Source organism: Gadus macrocephalus, chromosome 21 (genome assembly GCF_031168955.1).
Source record: "Gadus macrocephalus chromosome 21, ASM3116895v1".
Lineage (NCBI taxonomy): Eukaryota > Metazoa > Chordata > Actinopteri > Gadiformes > Gadidae > Gadus > Gadus macrocephalus.
In genome coordinates, this window is record NC_082402.1 from 5,337,832 (window position 1) to 5,359,773 (window position 21,942).

Sequence of the window (21,942 nt, forward strand, 5' to 3'; positions counted from 1 at the left end):
GCACACACGCGCCCCCCGTAACGCAAGAGACAAAAAAGGGGGGGAAGTATGACAATTGCATGTGTATAGATAGAAAGTAGGTATAGCTTTACACACTGACACCACAAGAACACACACACACACACACACACACACCCAAACACACACACGCACATCGACCCACATACACCTCTGTTCTATAAACCATTCAACAACAAAGACCAAACATTCTCATCTGAAGAAAAATATAAATGATGAAACCAGAGGAAAAAGGACATCTCTCTCTCTCTCTCTCTCTGGGCTGACAGGTCGGCACGGTGTCTCCGGATTTGTAGCATGTCAGTTAGCATGAGGTGGAACTCTCGCCTCCTCTCTGATCTCCGTACCACCCAGCACTCCTACACACACACACACACACACACACACACACACACACACACACACACACACACACACACACACACCGGACACTTATGCTCGCACACACACGCACACATCCAGACCCACACACAGAAACACACACACACACACACACACACACACACACACACACACACACACACACACACACACACACACACACACACACACACACACACACAAACAGGGCCACCCAGCCACACTTTTTCAACCCATCCTTCTCTCACGCACTCAAACATACAAACCCACACACACTCACACACCTGACCCTCACCACTCTCCCACGCAACACACACACACACACTCTCCCCCTCTCACACACATAGTGCATCGCAAGCACATCCCCACTCGACCTCCCATCCCCCCACCTGCCTCCCCCCCCACCCCCCCCCCTGCCTCCCCCCCCACCCCCCCCCCCCTGCATCCCCCCCCCCCCCAGCCCAGTATCCTCATCCACAGAGCTATTAACCCCTGACACATAATTCCGAGGGTGCACGAGGCGAGGGAGTGATATTAGGTGTGGGGGTGGGTGCGTGTGTGAGTATGTGTGTGTGTGTGTGTGAGTATGTGTGTGTGTGTGTGTTGGGTAATCTTAATGTAGTTGCTCTTTCATACAAGATCACTTAATTTAGTAGAGCCAGAACACTTTGATGTCTGCCGTCTCCATGACTCTGCCTCTTATGCGTACGCTCTGTCTCCACCCCACCCACCCCGTCTCATTTGCTGTGCGCGCCCCCACTCTGCGGCCCCCTGATAAGGTGTAATGAGAAATTCCGCTTTTACACCCCCCTCCCCCCGCCCCCCCCTCTCTCTCTCTCTCTCTCTCTCGCCCTCCTCGCTCTCTCACTCTTCCTTAATTTCCAATAACTTGTACCTATCATCGAGGCTAATTGCCCCCCCCTTGCCGCCATCTTCTGAGGCCGTCGCGGAGGGGGGGCTCGCTTTAATCCGGGGGGGGGGGGGCTCGGGGAGAAGCTAACGACTGCGACCCCCGACCGGCGATACTTCATGGTGGCACCCATTGAAAAAAAAAAAAGATGAGAAGAAGAACAACACATCAGGGTGACGCTGATAAGGAAATCAGAAACGAGTTCAGCGGCGACGACGTCGTCGGGGAGAAAGAAAGAGAAAAGAAAATCATCAAAAACGTCGGTTGCCTCGGAGCGGCTTCTCCCGCCCGCCGTGGACGGTATATATTTACCCCCTAATGATGAAAATAACGCTGTCATTAGTTGTCATTTACATGGATTATGATGGTATGTCCTGCGGGCAGGTATTGGTCACACTCTGGGAACACAGACGGGATGCTGAGATACATGTCTGGAAGGGGGAATGAGCTGAGGGATCCTAATAATGGGAACATTAGGCTAATGTTAGGCTAACATTAAGATACAATTAGGATGATATTAGGCTAAAATGGGGCTAATATCAGCCTAACATTAGGCAAAAATTAGGCTAGACTTAGGGTAAAATTTGGCTGATTTGGGGCTAAAAGTAGGCTAATATTAGGTTAATATTAGGATGCTAAAAGTATTCGTCCAGTATTACTTTTAGCAAGGCTGTATTAGCCAACATAGCAGCTAGGAGGGTGAGTGCTAGCAGAGAGCATGCGGTCAGGTTTGGCCCTCCGTCTACTCAAACACATTTCCGATCTCCACGGCCTACTTTGTGTGAGCTGTTTACGTCAGTTAGGATTAGCGAGGAGAGGAAGAAGAGCCCGAGGAGAAGGAGAACAACAACAACGACAAGAAATATGGTGTTTTGATTCTATAAATAATTTGACGAAGCCACATCCCGAACATGTAACGGAAACGAAATATCCCTCACCGGAAGTAGCCCCTCTCTCTCTCTCTCTCTCTCTCTCTCTCTCTCTCCTCTCTCTCTCTCTCCTCTCTCTCTCTCTCGTCTCTCTCCTCTCTCTCTCTCTCTCCTCCTCTCCTCTCTCTCTCTCTCTCTCTCTCTCTCTCTCTCTCTCTCTCTCTCTCTCTCTCCTTCCGGGTGGACGTCATTTCCGGCCTCTGAGCATTTATAGCGTTCCTGTTCGATTTTGTGATTGTGTCATGAAATTGGCTAGTCGTTGTTCATTGTTGACTACATTAGCCTCTAGCAAAACAGCTTGAAAACAAACACAACTTTACATTGTATTGCATGCACAGCAAGACCATGCAATGTATAAATTGGAGACCGGAATAAAGTAGCAATGTAATCAACTGTGTAAGATCATTTCAAATCTACATTAAAATGACCAACGTGGTACAATTACAAAGAAAATAAATCTCTTCCCGGGCGCAGCCATTTTGTTCAGCCCGTCATTACTGATCTCGCCTGCTCTCAGAATTCGGAGAGTGAAGGCTGCAACCGAATACTCATACTTGACTGCTATATAGTAGGCATTTTGTAGTGCGTCACAAATATGCGTGTCCGAATGCTCAGTACGCATTGTGTAGTAGGCAAAAAGTATCCGAATGCGTACTACCGCCACAGTATAGGTGACTATGCTATCCCACAATTCTGCCGGAGTCTGGTAACCGACGAAGAAGAGAACGCTGCGGTGAAAAAAAATAAAAAAATCAGTAAATTATCTCACGTGACTTTTGCTGGCATCTGATGTGCAGCGCACAGAGGGGAAATACGTAATCTCCAAATATCCGGTGGTGTTTTGGTGGTGTTCGGAAGCGTTCGGAGGCGTTCTATGCATAGCGGTAGAACGTAACATTAACGGTCAAGAGGTAGACACTGCACAGAAAGTATTCGGATGAACCCGAAGACAAAAAGGGGGCGTGCCTCCGAGAATTGCCGCAAGAAAGCTGGGAGATTTTCTGACATCCGACTCAGAAGACGGCGTCCGACGATTCAGGAACACACCATAATTCCAGACATATATTTGTCGTCGTCAAACTACCACTACTGAATTAATGTCCACCGGGATTAAACAAAAAAGGATTGTTTGAAATTTGCAATTTATATGTGTGTGAGTGTTGTATACGGAAATGGGTTAACCTAGCATTGCAAGTGCTTGGCACCTGTTTATGAACATCCTTACTGAACCGACAGTGATATATTGTTTAATCTTTTTCTTCCAACAAATGCAGTTATGTAAGTCGCTTTGGATAAAAGAGTCTGCTAAATGTCCTAAATGTAAATGGGGTAAGAATCTAAAGGACATTTGTGATAAAGGAGTGCTACTACTAACCCTTACTTTGACCAAAGGTGAATTCAAATGACTAGGGGGGTCAGGCAGGGGGTGGGGTTTCAAACCCAGTACTCTACGGGCTGGGAACCGCCACTGGACCCTACTGTGAGTTGGTTTGAGAATGCAGGTGCCGACACATCGCTCTAAATGTGTGTGTGCCTCAAATACGCGTATTCAGACGGATTTGCGTGAAATGACACCAGCGGCTCGACGCTAAGGGACTAAGGACACTCAAGATTACTCGACAAAAAGCGCTGCCCAAAACATCACCTCCCTAACAGGATAACAGCGCCTAATAAACTCGGTAAAACAATCCAACTTATTAAAAGTCTTAACCCCCTATTTAACACATTCTTTTCGGCTTACATACATTGTGGCATTCACCGTTAGCCTAGCCACAAAAGAGGATAGTCTTATAAACTCAGAACACAGGACACACAGCAGCTTGCGTTGCGCTAATATTTTAATATTGCTTTAATTGGATTTGTAAATTGTTTGGCTAAATCGAAGCCGGCTACGGTCTCCCTGACTTATAGCGCAGGGAAGTGTGGAAGGGGATGAGGGAGAGAAGTAAAGTCTTAAAGTTAATTACGGTGCCTGGTCCCAGTTTAATTAAAGTGTCCCACTGCTGCTGGTTTAATGGCTGGATGGGTGAAACAATCACTGATTGGGAGCGTCCTCCGAGAGACACAGAGCACACACACACACACACACACACACACACACACACACACACACCCACCCACCCACCAGGGGGCCACACACACACACACACACACACACCAGGGGGCCACACACACACACACAAACTCACCAGGGGGCCACACACACACACACACACCCACACACACACACACACAAACTAACACAAGAACAAATACACGTAGACACACACACACACACAAGAACAAATACACATAGACACACACACACACACACACACACACATATTTTGAAACTAGCACCAACCCACATCCAGATACATTATAGTGCAGTTCACATAAACAAGTGTGAATAAATATATGCATATGTGTCCACACACACAAAGTATCCCCTTCAAACTTCCTCACCAGCGTTACCCACAGCCCCCATAGAGGACTGCACGTTAATTAGCTGGGATCAAAAGCTACAAATCCCTCCTCTGAGAATACTTCCAGATTTCAGAAACCCAACCTCCATCATTTATACTCTGTGTCCCCTGGTGCACACACTCACTCACACACACACAGACACACACACACACACACACACACACAGACACACACTCACTCACACACACACACAGACACACACAAAATAAACGACCTCCATCATTCATACTCTAGGGCTCCTCTCTTTCTCTGACGCACACACGCGCGTGCACACACACACACAAATGCAAACACGATTGAAGGGTGTTGATAATTAATTACACTGAACCAGACGTTTTCTTTCGATTTTATTTTTTACTTAATATTCCAACTGTTTTTCTGAAACTGCAATACTCACAAATCCAAATGATATGTGCCCTTTTCTCCCATATGGACGAATAGGCTATATCAAGTGTAGAATAGAACTGCAGGTCACCATAGTCTAACAATACCATATAGGCCTAAAGCCCCTATACCACAAAGTAACTATAATAGGCCGTGTTATATCTTTCTGTAGACTTTCCTTCGCACTGGCTTTCTCTTCTGCTACTTCTTACCCTTGCTGTGGAAGAGATTAAGTGCTGTGTGTCACTAAGATACCCATGAAATAGGCTTCATAATCTTTATATGGGGGGGGGGGGGGGGCAGGGGAAGCAAACCGTTTCCCGGTGGTTTAAGAGGGAAATCATTTCCCAACAAACTTTTGTACAACGCCACGCTCAGCAAAGACGCCACACTCTTTCAGTGTCAGAAAAGAATGAAGACATTTTGGTTTCAAAAAAATATGTTGTCACTTAGCATGTTGCTTATAATTTTTCAGGTTTGCGTGGCAATGAGTGTGACTGTCAAAATTGTTTTTTATGATTGCAGACGACTCGAGGCGGTGATGCAACGTGAAAGCAACCCCCCATTATGTTGAGCCAGCCTCTCTCAGACTGCCCTCTGGTGGCTGAGCGCTGCAAAAACATGCACGCTTCCGAGGTGAGCACATAGGCCTCGTTAATTGAACTGCAATACGATTTCTAGCAATTCATGTTGGGGTCTTTATATTTCGCTATCGTATTTTCGCTTTTACTTGTTTTTGGGTTGTTTTTAAGGAGGCCTAGCACATACTAGTTCAGAGTAGTTTACAAATGAATGAACGCCTTGTGAATACACAAGTTGAGAGAAAGAAGACATCTGATTTGGGTTAACAGGTTTATTGACATGTGTATAGCGATTGTCTGTGCACCAGAGAAATACAGAAAATTATATAAAATAAACAAAAATAACAAATACCATGTAATGGTATAATGTTGGTGACTTTAGTGAATGACGGTGTAAAGAAGTAAAAATATAAAATATCCAGGATGACAATGTCAACTAGTTGGCAAAAAACTAGAAAGAGTATAGATACTACCCAAATATTTAATTAAAAATAATGTGTCCATCTTGAATCGAGATACGCACTATTATGACTTCTCTGAAGTGCTTGGACTTCGTCATGCTAGGTACAAGAACAATAAACCAAAACACAGTTTAATGTGGAACGATCCAATAAGGACTGGTAGAAAATAACGATTTCATAAAAAATACAAACTTTATTTAATGTCAAAAAAGAAGGACAACGTGAATATTGTTGTGAAGGTCTGCTCCTCTTTGCCACATGCCAAAGGTTACACATTAAACTGTTTTACACAACGTTTTCAGACTCGCTGCTGCCCCCTAGTGGTTTCGATGCGTGTTGCGTTAAGGAGTAGAAGAGAGAATAAACCCAGGTTGATTCACTCCAGCCACGACGGTAAAGTCCCTCCGGTGTTACTACCCGTATGTGAAGTATAGGACCCGGTAGGACCAGATCTTTATTCTAATGCAGGCGTTGTGAATTGTTTTTCCTACATTTCAGACACCATTAGGAAAAAAATAGACATTTCTATGGACCTGGTTGAATGCTAGAGGCAGGGCAGGGGGGGGGGAATGCTGTCCAACCCCCAGTTACCTGTAAAGAGAGTCGAGACTACGAGAGTCTCTGAACAACAGCACCTAACACTACGACGACAACCCAGCCCAAAACAAAGCGTTTCCATCTGTAAGAAGCGACACGGTATTCCCGCTCCGTTCATCGTGTTCTGTGACCATTAACAGTCCGCTGACATCACCCTCGTTTTGCATTGAAAATTGCTTAGTTTCAAACCAAAAAATGAATATAATTGCTATTATTGTTTCGAGGAACAAAGCACTTGGAAGAAAGCTTGGACTGTAGAACTTCTCCGGGGCTAAAATACTTTCCGTGTGAATCTTACAAGTTTGGCCGTCCACCGTGGAAACTCCTGTCCTTTGCCTCCCCGTCTTTGAGCGTATGAAGCAGAGTGTACGTTCGTTCACATGCAAGCGAGACATTATTTCGTGACTTTCGTAATATCACAACATCCTTTAACTTTTTTTTTTTCCTTTCTTTTTTTTTTTTTTATATAATGGAGCCAACTATTCACACACACACGCACACACAGGAGGACCTTCTGATGCTAACCACAATCAAGCTACACCGTAAATTCAATTACAAAAATAGTATCACAATATAGACAATTCGTTATGAGCACCTGGGAAGGCTAGACATAGCCTTGTGTATTTGGCTACATTCATTGTCAGGGCAATGCATTTACGGTCTGTGGTGTGTGTGTGTTTTTCTGTGTGTGTGTGTGTTTTTCTCTCTGTGTGTGTGTGTGTGTGTGTGTGTGTGTGTGTGTGTGTGTGTGTGTGTGTGTGTGTGTGTGTGTGTGTGTGTGTGTGTGTGTGTGTGTGTGTGTGTGTGTGTGTGTGTGTTTTCTCTCGACACAGTGTTGGCAATAACATATTTTTTCCTGCTCTCAGAAGCTCTCACCAGATATACCTACCACACAGTTATACTCTGAAACACACACTTGCGCACACTGAAAGAAAATAGTTAACTCAAAAACAGTTGGCCAGTTAGAAAAATAGTTATATATATTTTTTTTTTCCAACACTGAACATCTAAAATACCCCCCCCTAACACATCTCTAAATAGAACCCTTCCCGCTTCCTAACAAAATATTTTCTTTTCTTTCAAACACGGAGAAAGAAAAAAGTATTTTCTTTTTTGAGGTTATATGTGGTCTCGACCGTCCGTCCGTCCGTCAACACAATAACATCGACCCTGTTTTTATCGTGACTCGGCGACCAACCAACCAGAGGTGTGTCCGAGTTGCCATGGTAGCCACAAACCGCATGCGTTTCGTCACGTCACATTCCAGCTAGCGTATCAGAGGCCTGGACTGTGCCCGCAAACTCCTCCTTACATGTTTCAAGCAGCTGCAAAAAAAACGTGTCTGAAATCAGCATTCACACTTTCAGATAAAAGTAAAAATCTCTTCTAATATTTTTTCTGATTTGCTTTACGTTCTTACGTTCTAACCCTAAACACAAAAAACTATCGAACTTCGATATCGAACACACCTCTGGTTGAGCCCTTTGGCCCAAGACTTTTTTTTTTTTTTTTTTTCCTCGCTACGTCTAAAGTGATCGATGAACCCACACTCTGTTGACAAAGTGTGGCTTCACGTTTAGCTTATCTAGTATTGCATGGAAGTGCTGTTATTGCTTTGTAGAGTGATGAAGTGGATTTTTTCCCAGACGAGGAGTTTTCATAAAAGCCCGGCCTTCGTGTGTGATGGGTTTGGAAATCTGCATAGATCGGACGTCCCCCCTTGTCGTGTATACCTCTCTGGACAGGACTGTGTGAGCGAGTTACCCATCCTGGTTCTATACAGATCAAACGTTGAGGCAGGCTTTGAGAAGCTTCAGCTCCGAGCTGCGTTCAGAGACTTACATTGTGCCAGCCATTTGAGCAAAATCGTTAAGTTGAACTAACGACGAATAGACTGTAATAGACTCTAATTAAAATTTGAGGTGAAAACGCTAACATCACTGTCAATGTAGCACTTGACACCAATCGGCAACAATTTAGCACTAAACGAACCAAACCGAAAAAAAACAACCGTAATCTACGATTAACAACCGACCAACCGACAAATCGGTTCCGACGTTTTGGACCCAAGGTTCCGAACTCTGACCGCAGCTCGGGGCGTCATTCTGCAGTGGGTGGTGGAGGTGGGTGGTGGAGGTGGGTGGGGTTGGCGGGCGGGTGGGTGGGTAGGCGTGGACGGTCCCCCCCCCCTCTCTCTCTCTACTCCGCGGCCCCCTCAGTCGATGGGCCCCTGGAAGATGAGGCGCGTCCAGCCGGGCGTCCCCAGCGCCGAGGAGCAGAAGGGGCAGACGGGCCGGAAGGCGTGCGTGCCGTGGGGCAGCGGCGTCTCTGCCCAGTACCTGACGGTCCTCTCCGAGCACACGTGGCCGCACGGCACCAAGGCGTGCGTGGGCGCGCCGGCGTCCACGTAGACGGCCGGCTCGCAGCCCAGCCACAGCGGCACGTAGGGGCCCACGCTGCGGCACAGCGGGCACTCGCGGCGCGCCAGCGAGGAACCGTCGCCGTCCCGCGGCGCCTCCTGTCCCTCCGAGCGCTGGCCCCAGTCGTGGCGGCCGTGCACGTGGCCGCAGGTGAGGTATACCCAGGGCTGGCGCTCCTCCAGGCTGGAAGCGACAGGCGATTGGTTCACTGCGTGTCTGTCGCCGGGCGGGGTTGGTTTAAAGATGCAATATGTTTTTGTTTTGGTATTGTATGTATACATTTTTAAAAAAGGCCGCAGTATGCATTATGTTTTATTCATGAAATGGGACCTGAAACGCATCGTTGTGCTGCCTTTAGGGCTACAGGGATCTAGGTTACTAGGGGTTTGGAGGGCGTAGGGAGAGGGTCTGACCTCAAAATGAAGACTTGAGCTAGCTTGAAATCACCAAATCATGCAAATCGTACCGTTAGCTGTTTAGGCGGTCGCTCTGACTCACCAAACAGCCGAAGGGAGTGTTCCTCCTTTCCATTTGAAAAATGTCCTACAAACCATGCCACTCCTCAGAATAAATAACTTCTCCAAACCCTGTGTATTTCAAAAATAGCCCACCGTATACCCCGTCCAATGTCTCTGCCTAATGTGTAAATCTCTTTGGACAAAATAAAGTGCCTTCCGGCTCAAAGGTGAACCTGCTCTCACTCTTATCATGCGGTGTCATGGGTGTGCGTGGGCAGTGGCGCCCCCTACTCTCTCACTCTTATCATGCGGTGTCATGGGTGTGCGTGGGCAGTGGCGCCCCCTACCTGTGGCTTCGAGGCAGGCTGGGGAAGGCCAGGGTGCTCAGGCCCACGGGACACTGCGGGCGCGCCGCGTTCAGCTCCTGCCGCAGGGCCTCCAGGTGCCTGATGGTGGGGGCCCTCAGGAGCCCCTCGCCCGTCCGCCACAGCAGGGTGGCCCCGCACAGGTCCACCAGGGAGCCGTCGCGCAGGGCGCTGCTCTCACCCTCCGCCTGCAGGGGGCGATGTCGGGGTTAGGGAGTCGCTTGGTCGGAGTTGGGTTTGGGAGTGTGGACAGTATAGAGTGTACTCCGCGTGCGCAGACGCTCTAACACACACACACACACACACACACACACACACACACACACACACACACACACACACACACACACACACACACACACACACACACACACACACACACACACACACACACACACACACACACACACAACCTGTAAACGAATACAGAAACAAATTGCACCACCCATACATAAAAAATATACAACCAAACACACAGCCCCACTAAGACACACACAAAGCCATTGACCACAACCACACTGTGACACAAAAACCCAGTCACCATAACACACACAAACCCATTCACCCAAACCACCACGACACACTAACCTCTAAGTACATCTGATATAATTTGGATTATGTTGTATTTTGGTCAGGTCTTGATGCAGGACGTATCATTAGTCAGTTCTGAACAAAGCCTTTGCTGTTGAATATGGTTGTTGAGACTGAAATAGGATGGTTCGCCGGTGTATAGTAACATACCGTGGACTTTCCCTTGGGTGGAATAATTTTACAACACTGAGCGGCTGCCAGAAAACGCCTCCGTACCGGAACTGAAAGTCTTACCCGTGTTGCATTGTATAACCAGAATCACACGTCTCCGTTGAGTTTATGTTTTTTTATTTTATTTGAACGATATGATATTCAGCAGATATTGAGGGTGTGAATAACAGCAGGGTGACGAGGTGAACTCAAGACGCCGTCACTGGCGTCTTGAGTTCAGTCCGGTGTTTCTAGCGGTGTATACCTGACCAGGATCTGCTAAATAAAAATAACCCTTCCCTAAACAAGGGTAATGTTTCAGAATGTTCCCAATGGATACAACATTAAAAAAAGTGTATCCCAATAGCTCTGCAACAGTGAAAAGCAGAGCCTACAAAACGATTGCGTTTTGTAGGTACTCGTTGAGAATTGGAAGCTTGGAGGTTTTGGGGTATTTCAGGAATACCTAACTAACACACACAAAAACCAACCACACACAACCACTCATAGACACACACACTACCATCCACTGAACCCCCCACCTACACACACACACACTACCATCCACTGAACCCACCCATCCACACACCCCATCCAACTCCCACACAGACACAGACTCGTAGACACAGAGACCCACACCCATCACGTAACCCCCCCCCCCCCACCCTCCAGACGGGGCGCTGACCAGGGTGCCGCGGGTGGGTCCGGACCGGGTCTCCCTCAGGGCGTACACGTCCCCGCACACGGAGATCTCCCGCCACAGGCCCTGGCGGGAGTCCTCGGGGAAGCCGTCGGGGTGCATCACCAGCACCCCGTTGGTGGTCAGCCCGTCCATGTGGCCGTCGGGGTTCTTCCACTTGGTGGCCTTCTCCTGTGGAGCACAGGGCACACACACAGGAACGCATGAGCACACACACACACACACACACACACACACACACACACACACACACACACACACACACACACACACACACACACACACACACACACACACACACACACACACACACACACACACACACACGCATAAACACACACACACACACACAAAGACATGCATAAACACACACACACACACACACACACACACACACACACACACACGCAAAGACATGCACAAACACACATGCATACAAGCACACAAAAGTGCACACACACAGATGCATAAACACATGCACACACATGCAAATACACAAAAAAGTGCACAAGCAGAAAGCACACACACACAAACACACTATCGAAAAGGACGTTAGCGTGTGGTGAAATTCGGGTTTGCATAAACCGTCTCTGTCGACACTAAGCCTGTCTCAGTTCGTCAGGAGAGGTTGACGGAGCGTTACAAGTCACCAGGGGCGACAAGTTCCCCTTTTGACGTATTCTAGATGCTTCTAAACGTCTCCTGGATGATTCCTGACTCTCCGGAGGCTACGGTGTCATGGTCTGTGTTACATATATATAATATATACGTGTTTAAGTGTGTGTATATTTATACGAGTGTGTATATGCATACATGTGGGTATGTGTAAATATTTACTGTACATATTCTAGCTATATTTAAACTATTTCGACTATTTTGTTCTTTGTTACACTTTTTCCTCTTATCTTATACTATTTTTTATTCTATTATATTATTGCATTGTTAGGCAGAGCTCGGGACACAGACGTTTCATCGCCAGCTGCGACTGCTTGGCCTGTAGGGTTGTGCATCAGACAGTAAAACAACTTGGCTCGGCTCCACCCACCCCCAGGAAGATGTTTTTGGACGAGTCGAAGCCGGCAGCGTAGATGCGGGCGGTGTAGGGCGGGCTGCGCTCGCACACCACCCGGCAGGCGAAGCGGGAGATGGTGCTGGGGGCCACCGAGGGGTCCTCGCCCTCCTTGCCGCCGCCCGACGTGTCCGTCACCACGAAGTCGATGGGGCTCTCCGTGGAACGCCCGATCTGTTGCCGGGGGAGACCGTGACGATGTCGTCACACAAACCGCTTCAGGTGCAGTACGATCGATTGAATCGTGATGCTTCAGGAGATTTCTTATTCATATTGTGTTAATTACAATTTAAATTGGGATATAACAATAGTGTCATGTTGAGAAAAATACCAATGTAACACGCACTGATATAACACAAGCGTAAGAGAATTCTTATTCATATTGTGCTACAATTGAAATAGTGACATTCAACTAGGCTTAAAATAGTTTTGGCACATTGATAATTAAAATCTGTCGATTGTTCTCTTGTTTGAGCTGAAATGACGACATTAAAAACAAAGTTAGTTCATTCCTCTTGCAGGACGTTTGCCTGTGCATGCGGTTGTCTGAAGCTAGCGTGACAATGTGGTGGACAGATTGTCCTGATAAGAGCAGCCCAAAAAAATATAATCGTTGAAACCCTGTGGGTGGGGGTAATATATTATTACGTAAAAACAAAATAATCCCCATTATTGCCTCACAAGGCAATCACCCAGGGAAAAAACAGCTAATTTGCACGTTATGTACACATCTTCTCCCAAAGATACACATTAGGTCAGTATAATCCCCCCCCTCCTACCCCACCCATTTACTCCACCCCCTAACAGCCTGTTGTACTTCCCCCACCCAGTATCCTGCATTACTCAGCATGACCTGACGCAGCGTTTACCTGGAACATGTCTGTATTGTTGTCATGGCAATACTCCACCACCACTGTCTGGTTGCGAGACAGCGTGAAGGAGATGCTGTGCTGCCCCCTGCTGTTGACCGCCTGCAACAGCAAGACACACACAAACGTTACTTTCTGTCGCGCATTTACTAATTGAATTGTTTGTCAAACTTTTTGTTTTTCGATAACAGTTTGACAAATTTTCGGGAAGTGATTTGTACAGTTTGAAATGCACACAGTGAGGCCTCATGCAAGCTAGACGGACACAGACAGATAGTAAGAGAGACACACAGAGGCCGACAGACAGAAAGACAGATAGTAAGAGAGTAAGAGAGACACACAGAGGCCGACAGACAGATAGTAAGAGAGACACACAGAGGCCGACAGACAGATAGTAAGAGAGACACACAGAGGCTGACAGACAGACAGACAGACAGATAGTAAGAGAGACACACAGAGGCCGACAGACAGATAGTAAGAGACACACAGAGGCCGACAGACAGACAGACACACAGAGGCCGACAGACAGACAGATACACAGAGGCCGACAGGCAGTCAGATGGAGGGATAACACAGGAATCTTCCACCACCATCATCCTTCCTTCCTTTTCAGCCCTGAATTGAACAACAGTGGTCAGCCACAGGAAGGAACACATTTCTCCACACACACACACACACACACACACACACACACACACACACACACACACACACACACACACACACACACACACACACACACACACACACACACACACACACACACACACACACACACACCTTGCTGTCCTGTGGGGTGGTGAGGATGTGCACGGTGCTGGGCTTGACGCCGTTGGCCTTGGCCCGTCGGTAGAGAGCGAAGTGGCTCTTCCTGCGGCCGCGGTCGCCGGTGGGCAGGGAGCCATTGTACCTGGGGTAGGACGGACAGACGGACAGTGAGCAGCTTGTTGAGGCCGCTCCAACATGGGAGAGGTACCACGGGGAAAGACATGGGCGTGGCGGCGATATGAGACAGTGTGTACTTTCACCAAAGTCATGGGGAGCGTTGCAGGATGTTGATGAATATCACGATATGTGCTTACGAGTTTGAATACAATCGGACTTGAGGGTTACACGTAGAAGTAGGTGGAAATGTTTTTCGATTCACCAGCTCAACTTTGTAGTTAAATAACCTGAAGGGCATATCTTCTCATCATAAATCATTTAGACTAGGTCACAAGATTAAGTGATATCTTAAATTCTTGACGAAAATAATATCGACAATAAAAGACAAACGCTAGTAATTAATAGAGACACCATACACCAGTTGAGTTACATTGAGAGGAAGACCAAATAAATTAGGGTAGATAAAATATGAAAAGGTAGTTAATTTTTTTTTTTATTGCTTAGGAGAAAAGCATCCACTTAGCAACTTAATGGTGATGCTGTCGAAGAGACTTAAAGCATATTAGATGGCTGCCAATCAACACTGGCTGCGTCCTAGGTATTTCTCATTGTGGAAGTAACACAGCTAACACTTAAGCGGTTTCAAGTGGAATGTGCTAGCGCGCGAGGCCTCTCTCTCCCAACAGACCACTTGTGATTAATGTAACTGTTGAACCTGCCCCGCAGAGACAACACTACTTAGAGCCCCATCCACTCACAGCGGGCACTGGAAACACACTCTATTGGGTGGCTATTGTCTATACTCGTTCCAGATCAACTCCTTCAAAATAAAAGCCCCTCTCCCTTTAAAAAAAACAAAAAACGATATGGTACGTCACGACGAGTCGTCTTTCGATTTGATAGTCGAACGCACAAAGATTGTTTTGCATCACGATATACAGTTACTCTTTAAGCAGATGGATCTAAAGTGAATTACAAATGAGGCTATGAGAACCATTTAAACAAGACTATAAGTACATCCTGCTCTGTTCAATCTTGTGCTACTACACTCGTTTTAATCCACTTATCTCCCCCTCTCTCTCTCCTCATATGATGACAGTTGTTATGTTGGAGTCTTAGATCTTCAAACTGATTGAAACCTCCCTGGAACTTCCAGCAGAACACACGGCAGTCCACAACACAGAAAATTCCTTCCTTTCACAACAGGCGAATGGAAACTTTATTGTTCCGCTCTCAAGTTCAGATGGAAGGTTGTACGCTCTCTTAAAACGCTTGGCTAATCAACAGCGCATGGCACTTATTAGAGAGTGAGTGAGTGAGTGAGTGAGTGAGTGAGTGAGTGAGTGAGTGAGTGAGTGAGTGAGTGAGTGAGTGAGTGAGTGAGTGAATGAGTGAGAGAGAGACAGAGATAGAGAGAGAGAGGAAATAAACTATTCAAACTGGAATGCCCAGTAGGCAAGTAAAATGCTTTGTCAAAGACATGGAAGGCGCGCTGCTTCTTTAAGAACGGCCCGCGAACGACAGCCGGTCCCATAGGGAGTCTGACTCTCGCAAAGCTATTCATGCACAGCGGGGTGTGTAGGATGTAAAGACAGAGAGAGTGAGGGAAAGAGACGGTCGGAGACAAAGACAGTCAAAGAGAGAGAGAGAGAGAGAGACAGAGAGTGAGGCAGAGAGACAGAGAAAGAGACAGTCAGAGACAAAGAAGAAGACAGTCAGAGACAGAGAGAGAGAGAGACAGTCAAAGATATAGCCAGAGAGAGAGAGAGAGAAAGAGAGAGACATTCAGAGAGAGAGAGCGACAGACAGAGAGAGAGCAACAGAGAGAGCAACAGAGAGAGACAGAGAAAAGGACAGAGAGAGAGAAACAGTCAGAGAGGGAGAGAGAGAGAGACATTGAGCGAGACAGAGAGAGAGAAAGAGACAGTCAGAGAAAGGGTCCGAGTCATAAAGATAGGACCCATGACGAGCCTATTTTAGCCATTCGATTCACTTTTTGTTGGCCACAATGAGCTATTGTGCTGGAAGAATGAGTATTCTGGTCATAAGTCTCTAGATGAACGACCATCCCTTTGGGACAAGTGTAAGGAACGCCACGGGTCAAGAGAAATGGCCTTGTTTTTAAAGCTTCTTGCCGCGGAATCGCGAGGGCTCAAATAAAGTCCCAAAAATAAGGGAGAATTTGTGAGAACATGGACAAACTGCCATAATCTTTCTCTTATAATTCTCGACAAGGAGAAGTTGATATATGGTCATCTTTAAGACAGCGTTTTCAACCATTGCTCTGTTTTGATGTACTAAGATACAACGTGTAATGCAGGCCATTTTGACAGTTGGTATCAGGGACATAAAGTGTGTGTGAGTGTCTTCATGCATCTCTGTGTGTGTGTGTGTGTGTGTGTGTGTGTGTGTGTGTGTGTGTGTGTGTGTGTGTGTGTGTGTGTGTGTGTGTGTGTGTGTGTGTGTGTGTGTGTGTGTGTGTGTGTGTGTGTGTGTGTGTGTGTGTGTGTGTGTGTGTGTGTGTGTGTGAGCGAGATCAGATCAGCTTTCTCAATAAAATGGAGGAGAAAACACGCAGACAACAGCAGTGCAGTGATCACAAGGTGACGCTGGTAGCCAGAGACGCACACACACAATAAAAAAACAACATACTGGAAATAAAAGTGCATATGAAAACTGACTCGTCACAAAGTAACACAAATTAATCTGAAGAATACAGGATCATATTAGTCTAAAAAACTACGTAGTGCATGCAAAAGAGGCCCGAAGCTCTATTATATTGACCGACAAACATCAGCAGTACCTCGCCCAACACTGGAGAAACGTAATAACATGGATGTGATGAGCCAGCAGGGCGAGGCCCGAACTGTTCACGTCTGTGCGTTGGGCCGGTGTATAACACCTAGAGAACCATGGACTGCTCTGCTTTACTGCTCTGCCTTACTGCACTGCAGTCTTTCAGGGGCAACGTGAAAGAGTACATTTAGGCGACGTGAACACATCTCAACAATCTTATCGCCACCCTCACAGGCACTGGGCTGTCGCGAGTCTCGTATGGCAGCACATGGTGTGAGCGTGGGACCATCACACTGACCAGTTAGGATGGCACATTTAAATGCACGCCAAGACGGGTTTCATTTCAGAATCGAAAGCCCAAAATCGGGACAAGAAGCCGATATAAGCTGCAGGGGGAACAGGTCAAACACCGGGGCGGATGTAGATTGATGTGCGCTAAGCCTCGGTCAATAATGCAGTCAGCGCTATAACTGCATGCAAGACCCACATCAACAGCAGTTAAGTGGAAACTACATTGCCTTATTTTGCTCTGGAACATAATCAACAGCAACATAAACAATGTGACAGAGAGAGACAGATTGCTGGTAGTTATTTTTGCGCAGACTGCTGCCGAGCTGAAGGCGTTTATTCCTTGTTCGTAAACAGAGGAAGTGTAGAGCTAAATAATCAGACACATAGAGCAAGCATATCTTCTGTTGGAGGTGGTTGCTACACTTGATTTAGAAAACCGTTTCGTATCAAGTACGGGGATTAATTATACATTAGGGAAAGTATTTCCTGGATATTTAAGGCGTGACACAGCATGGGCAAGTCCTAGAATGTTCTCCCGGCCCCAGCCAAAATACGTTAGCATCATGTGTGTGCGTGTGTGTGTAAATACATCTCGACGCCAGTCACATAGCAGCAACCACATGGACATGGACAACTGGTATCAACCATAACAAGTAGCCCTGGCTCTCTTTATAGTTCACCCAGCCGTCTCCTTAACCCTGATGCTGGCGTTCTGGAGTCCTGTTAAGTTAACCGTGGGCCTGATTCAGAGCGCAGACACACCCTGGATGGATTAGACTTCCCCTCCCATGAGGAAACGCAGGACCTTTTAACTCAGCCCGCCCTGTTTGTTATGGGCCTGGACTTGCGAGTCTTCAGCCACGGTACCCTGCTGAAAAAACACTCACAAATTCACATTCACCCCTCAACTCTTCCTCTCCCTTCAAATGACATTGCAAGATGGAGACTACAACCCCGGCCTGCACTGTTCTGAGCCTTGCTGTTTCCTGAGCTCCGACCCCGCGAAGCAGAGACCCGGGAGCAGCCGCGGGCCAGCGGAACACACCGCCGACGCGGTGGTCATGTGTCACATGATGAAAACCAGTACCCAGGAGAGAGGAGGAGGAGGAGGAGGAGGAGGAGGGGACCAGCCAATGGCTCTGCTCAACGACTCGGAAATAGCCAACTTAAACGTCTGCCCCCGCCCTGAGGACGCCAGAGACCTTATTATCTATATATATGCAGCCAGAGGCAGCAGGAAGACATTACTATGGTCGAAAACGAAGTACATACGTCCAACGACAACAACAAAACCTGTGTTCGTCAGGAGGCAGGGAAGGGAGGGCGAGCAAGAGCGTCAGCTGAGGTCCCGTGCACGCCCACCCGTGGTCCACGGCTTCACGCACGTGCGCTCTCCACAGTAAATGATGAAATATTCAGGCCTTCTGCCCCCCGACATGGCTGTTATTTTAGCAACGGGGCGCATGGCAGAGGGGGGAGGGGGGGGGCGTGTCGCTGAGGAAGACTTGCCCCTCCATGACGCAATGAGAGACGAGGAGGTAAGTCAGGTGATGAGGGGGCAGGAGGAAGAGCGGGCCAATGAAGGTGAGGCGACGAGAAGGCGATATGGAGGGTGTGAGGCGAACGCGTATGGGCGAGGGGAATGGACAGAACATAAGATGACACGCTTCCCACTGAGAGGAAACGAGGGAGACAGGCCGAGAGACAGGAGGGACGGACGGACAGAGAGAGTGGGTCATGAGAATGACAGGCTGGCTAAGGGGTATCAGGATTCGATACAGACTGTATCAAGAGAACACAGAGGGAGAGAGCACGATAGAGAGACATTGAGAACGAGAGATGAAGACAGGGGTTGGAATTCCATTAGACAGCAGAAAGAATCGGGGGGGGGGGGACAAAATAGAGTTGGATTGAAGGGTCCCAGAGAGGGCTAGGAAGGAAGTGCATCTCAGGACAGTCCGAGTGCTCCACACTGACACGGTGGCGGACAAGTGGTCGTCCGGGGGGGGGGGGGGGCTATGCTAATCAGCCATGGCAGGGAGTCACTGTAACAAGCGCATGTGATTCTGTTTGACAGCCATCGACCACAGGGGAGGAATGCGACCAGCTAGACAGACAGACAGATGGGAGAGGTCTATATAGGCCAGAGTAACACGGGGTGCGCGTCTGACAGCATTGAAAAAAATAAATAAAAAGAGCAGTCGGATTCTGAACGGATGTCGATCTACATTAGGACAGCCAATCACAGCCTCTCGATGAGCGATAGATACAGCCTACAGCTGGGAACATCTCACTGACGCCGCCGCGACATCAAAGAGTTACGATTGAGTAGCTAATGCGGTTAGTCTGGGCCTGGAAAGAGGACGAATTAGGTTTTTATTTGGGCCGAGCCTGATTGCGGGTGTCTTTCTGTAACGTTTTTGGTTACATATCGCTAACATATGATGTAAAAACCGAACAGGGGCTGGAACCGGTTTTATCTCAAACGGAAGCGTTTTGAGACAAACCAAGATCTAAAAATAAAAGATACCCCTAAATAATTTCGATCATAGCCCAATACTGTTTGAACCCCACGATAGTGTTGTGTCACTGCACCGCCACTAAGAATTACATGGAGTTGATCTGCTTGGCCTTAATCTCTAGATATGTGCTAAATGCCCTTCTTTCTCCCTCTCTGCGGAGATATGGGGGTGGTAACAGAGTGGCCTGTGTACACTCAGAGTTTGTGTGTGTCTGTGTGTGTGTCTGTCTGACTGTGTGTGCCTGACTGTGTGACTCTGTGTGTGTGTTCATGTGTGTATGTCTGTTTGTGATCTGATCAGTATTCTGATGAGAGCTGCAGCCTCCTCTCTCAATGAGCGGCCAAAGAGGAACAGACAGGCCGTTGGGTCACTTATCTTTGGCCTACACAGGAAGCTGGACCGGGGTAAAAAAGGGGTCTGTATGAGCCTGGATATGGACTCGCTCTCCCTCTCTCTTCCTCCCTGTGTGTGTGTGTGTGTGTGTGTGTGTGTGTGTGTGTGTGTGTGTGTGTGTGTGTGTGTGTGTGTGTGTGTGTGTGTGTGTGTGTGTGTGTGTGTGTGTGTGTGTGATCATGTTACGTCTGTTTGGAGTTCACTGGGTGGAAAGGCAGTAAATGCTGGTGATTGCCATCCACACATCCTGCCTAGCGTGTGAGTGTGTGTGCATGTGCGCGTGTATAATGTGGCTGACGAGGTCTTAGCTATCTTTAGCCTTTCCGCCGTACCGTGGTGTTAATTAAAATAAAAACACACACAATGCAATATTTAGCACAAGCTGAACAACATTTGAACGACATCGCTTTCATCCCCTGTCCTACTTTCAACGATCATATCCAGCATAGTATGACATCATGGGGATTTTCAGTCTGAGCAATCGAGCACTGATTTTACACCCACTCCAACCGTAGAAAATGAGGCTACATCCGTAGTATCCCCGTTTACTCCATCTATATCAAAATTAACGGATGGAGCCCCATTGAGGTTAAAACCACACAAATCAGCATCTATTGAGGGACTGGGTCGCTCAGAGCCCCGGGCTTTCGTCTGGGGGCAAAGTTACTTTTCCGTTTTACAACGCCGTCCAACGGGAGACACGTTTCACTAAAAGCGATGCTTATCTCCACATTGCGGATAAAAAAAACACTTTTATCCAAAAGTGTGTTGATATGCAAAAAGCAACCATAGGAGACGTTGAGGAGCAATGGATTAGAACTGGCTCGGACGTCACCCCCTCCCGGTTCATTGTAACGTTACGTTAACATTACTGTGATAGTTATCCATCCACACATTTGTGTATGGATGTAAGTGTATTCTTTACTTACCCCAAGATGACCAGCTCTCCGTATTTGATGGGGTCTTTAACGGGCACATCATCCTCGTCCTGTTTCGGTGAATTCATCAGACTGGCGCCGACTGCTCGAAAAAATAAAAAAAGACGCGTCTAATGGCAATAGTAGTGAAATAATAGATGGCAGGCACTCGAAAAACTACAAATGAGTTATTTAAAATAGTCTCGGTCAGGTTTAATGCACGGGCCAGTGTCTTTTCTGACTCCTAACTCCTCGGTTTATTGTTTTGGTTTGTAAAAGAAGCATCTTTCGTAACGTTTAACTGTGTGCAGTGAGATCGATTGAGGGCCCGCGCTACAAATCTGTTCTGTAGCATAGGGTACAACAACAGCTAGCGGTAGGGAGTGGGTCGTACCATGCGAAGGAGGGATGGTCGATATAAACGTTCTCAAATTGCACGAAATACTATGGCATTGAAGGAGGGTGCACCCGTTTTGAAATATGATTTAACAAAGTGTTTTGTTTTTTTCTGCGCAAAGTAGAACATAAAGGTTTAAAAATAAGTTACGGTTATACATTTAGGCGTGGATGCCCCCCGTTATGCATGGGATTGAGGAGGTCTGGCGAGAACCCGGGCACTGACTCATGAAATAAACTACAATTCTCTAGGCATGTGTTGCCAGTCAAGGCTTCGTTTCCCTTCCGGTCATCTTTCTGTGTCAGAATGAAGATCAGATGTCGCTGGGAAATGATATGATCGGACGTAATCAACTTACATTTGTGTTTTTTCCCGGTTTTTGTGTGTGCGTGTGTGTGTGTGTGTGTGTGTGT

The 21,942-nt window shown here is 47.3% G+C and overlaps 1 protein-coding gene across 2 annotated transcripts; it reads right to left on the reverse strand.

Annotated features, from left to right (window-relative positions):
- Positions 1–5,905: 5,905 nt before the first annotated feature.
- Positions 5,906–21,498, reverse strand: LOC132449403 (E3 ubiquitin-protein ligase pellino homolog 2). Of its 2 annotated transcripts, none has more exons than XM_060041026.1 (7): positions 21,145–21,498; positions 14,109–14,238; positions 13,329–13,430; positions 12,436–12,633; positions 11,376–11,561; positions 9,932–10,137; positions 5,906–9,309 (listed from the first exon to the last, which is right to left on the reverse strand). In XM_060041026.1, exons 1-7 carry the CDS (start codon positions 21,219–21,221, stop codon positions 8,922–8,924), a joined length of 1,287 nt encoding a protein of 428 aa, XP_059897009.1. In that variant the 5' UTR covers positions 21,222–21,498; the 3' UTR covers positions 5,906–8,921. The 2 variants fall into 2 exon arrangements, with proteins under 2 accessions (XP_059897009.1, XP_059897008.1); XM_060041025.1 differs by having other exon boundaries at positions 5,906–9,342.
- Between the last annotated feature and the right edge of the window lie 444 nt (positions 21,499–21,942).

Bases quoted from the DNA above. Each gene is read 5' to 3' on its own strand.
- LOC132449403 (XM_060041025.1), bottom strand. From the start codon at position 21,221: ATGAATTCACCGAAACAGGACGAGGATGATGTGCCCGTTAAAGACCCC. The intron at 14,239-21,144 runs GTAAGTAAAGAA...GTCCTACCCCAG, and splicing joins GGAGAGCTGGTCATCTTGGG to GTACAATGGCTCCCTGCCCA. The intron at 13,431-14,108 runs GTGTGTGTGTGT...TTGCTGTTGCAG, and splicing joins CCACCCCACAGGACAGCAAG to GCGGTCAACAGCAGGGGGCA.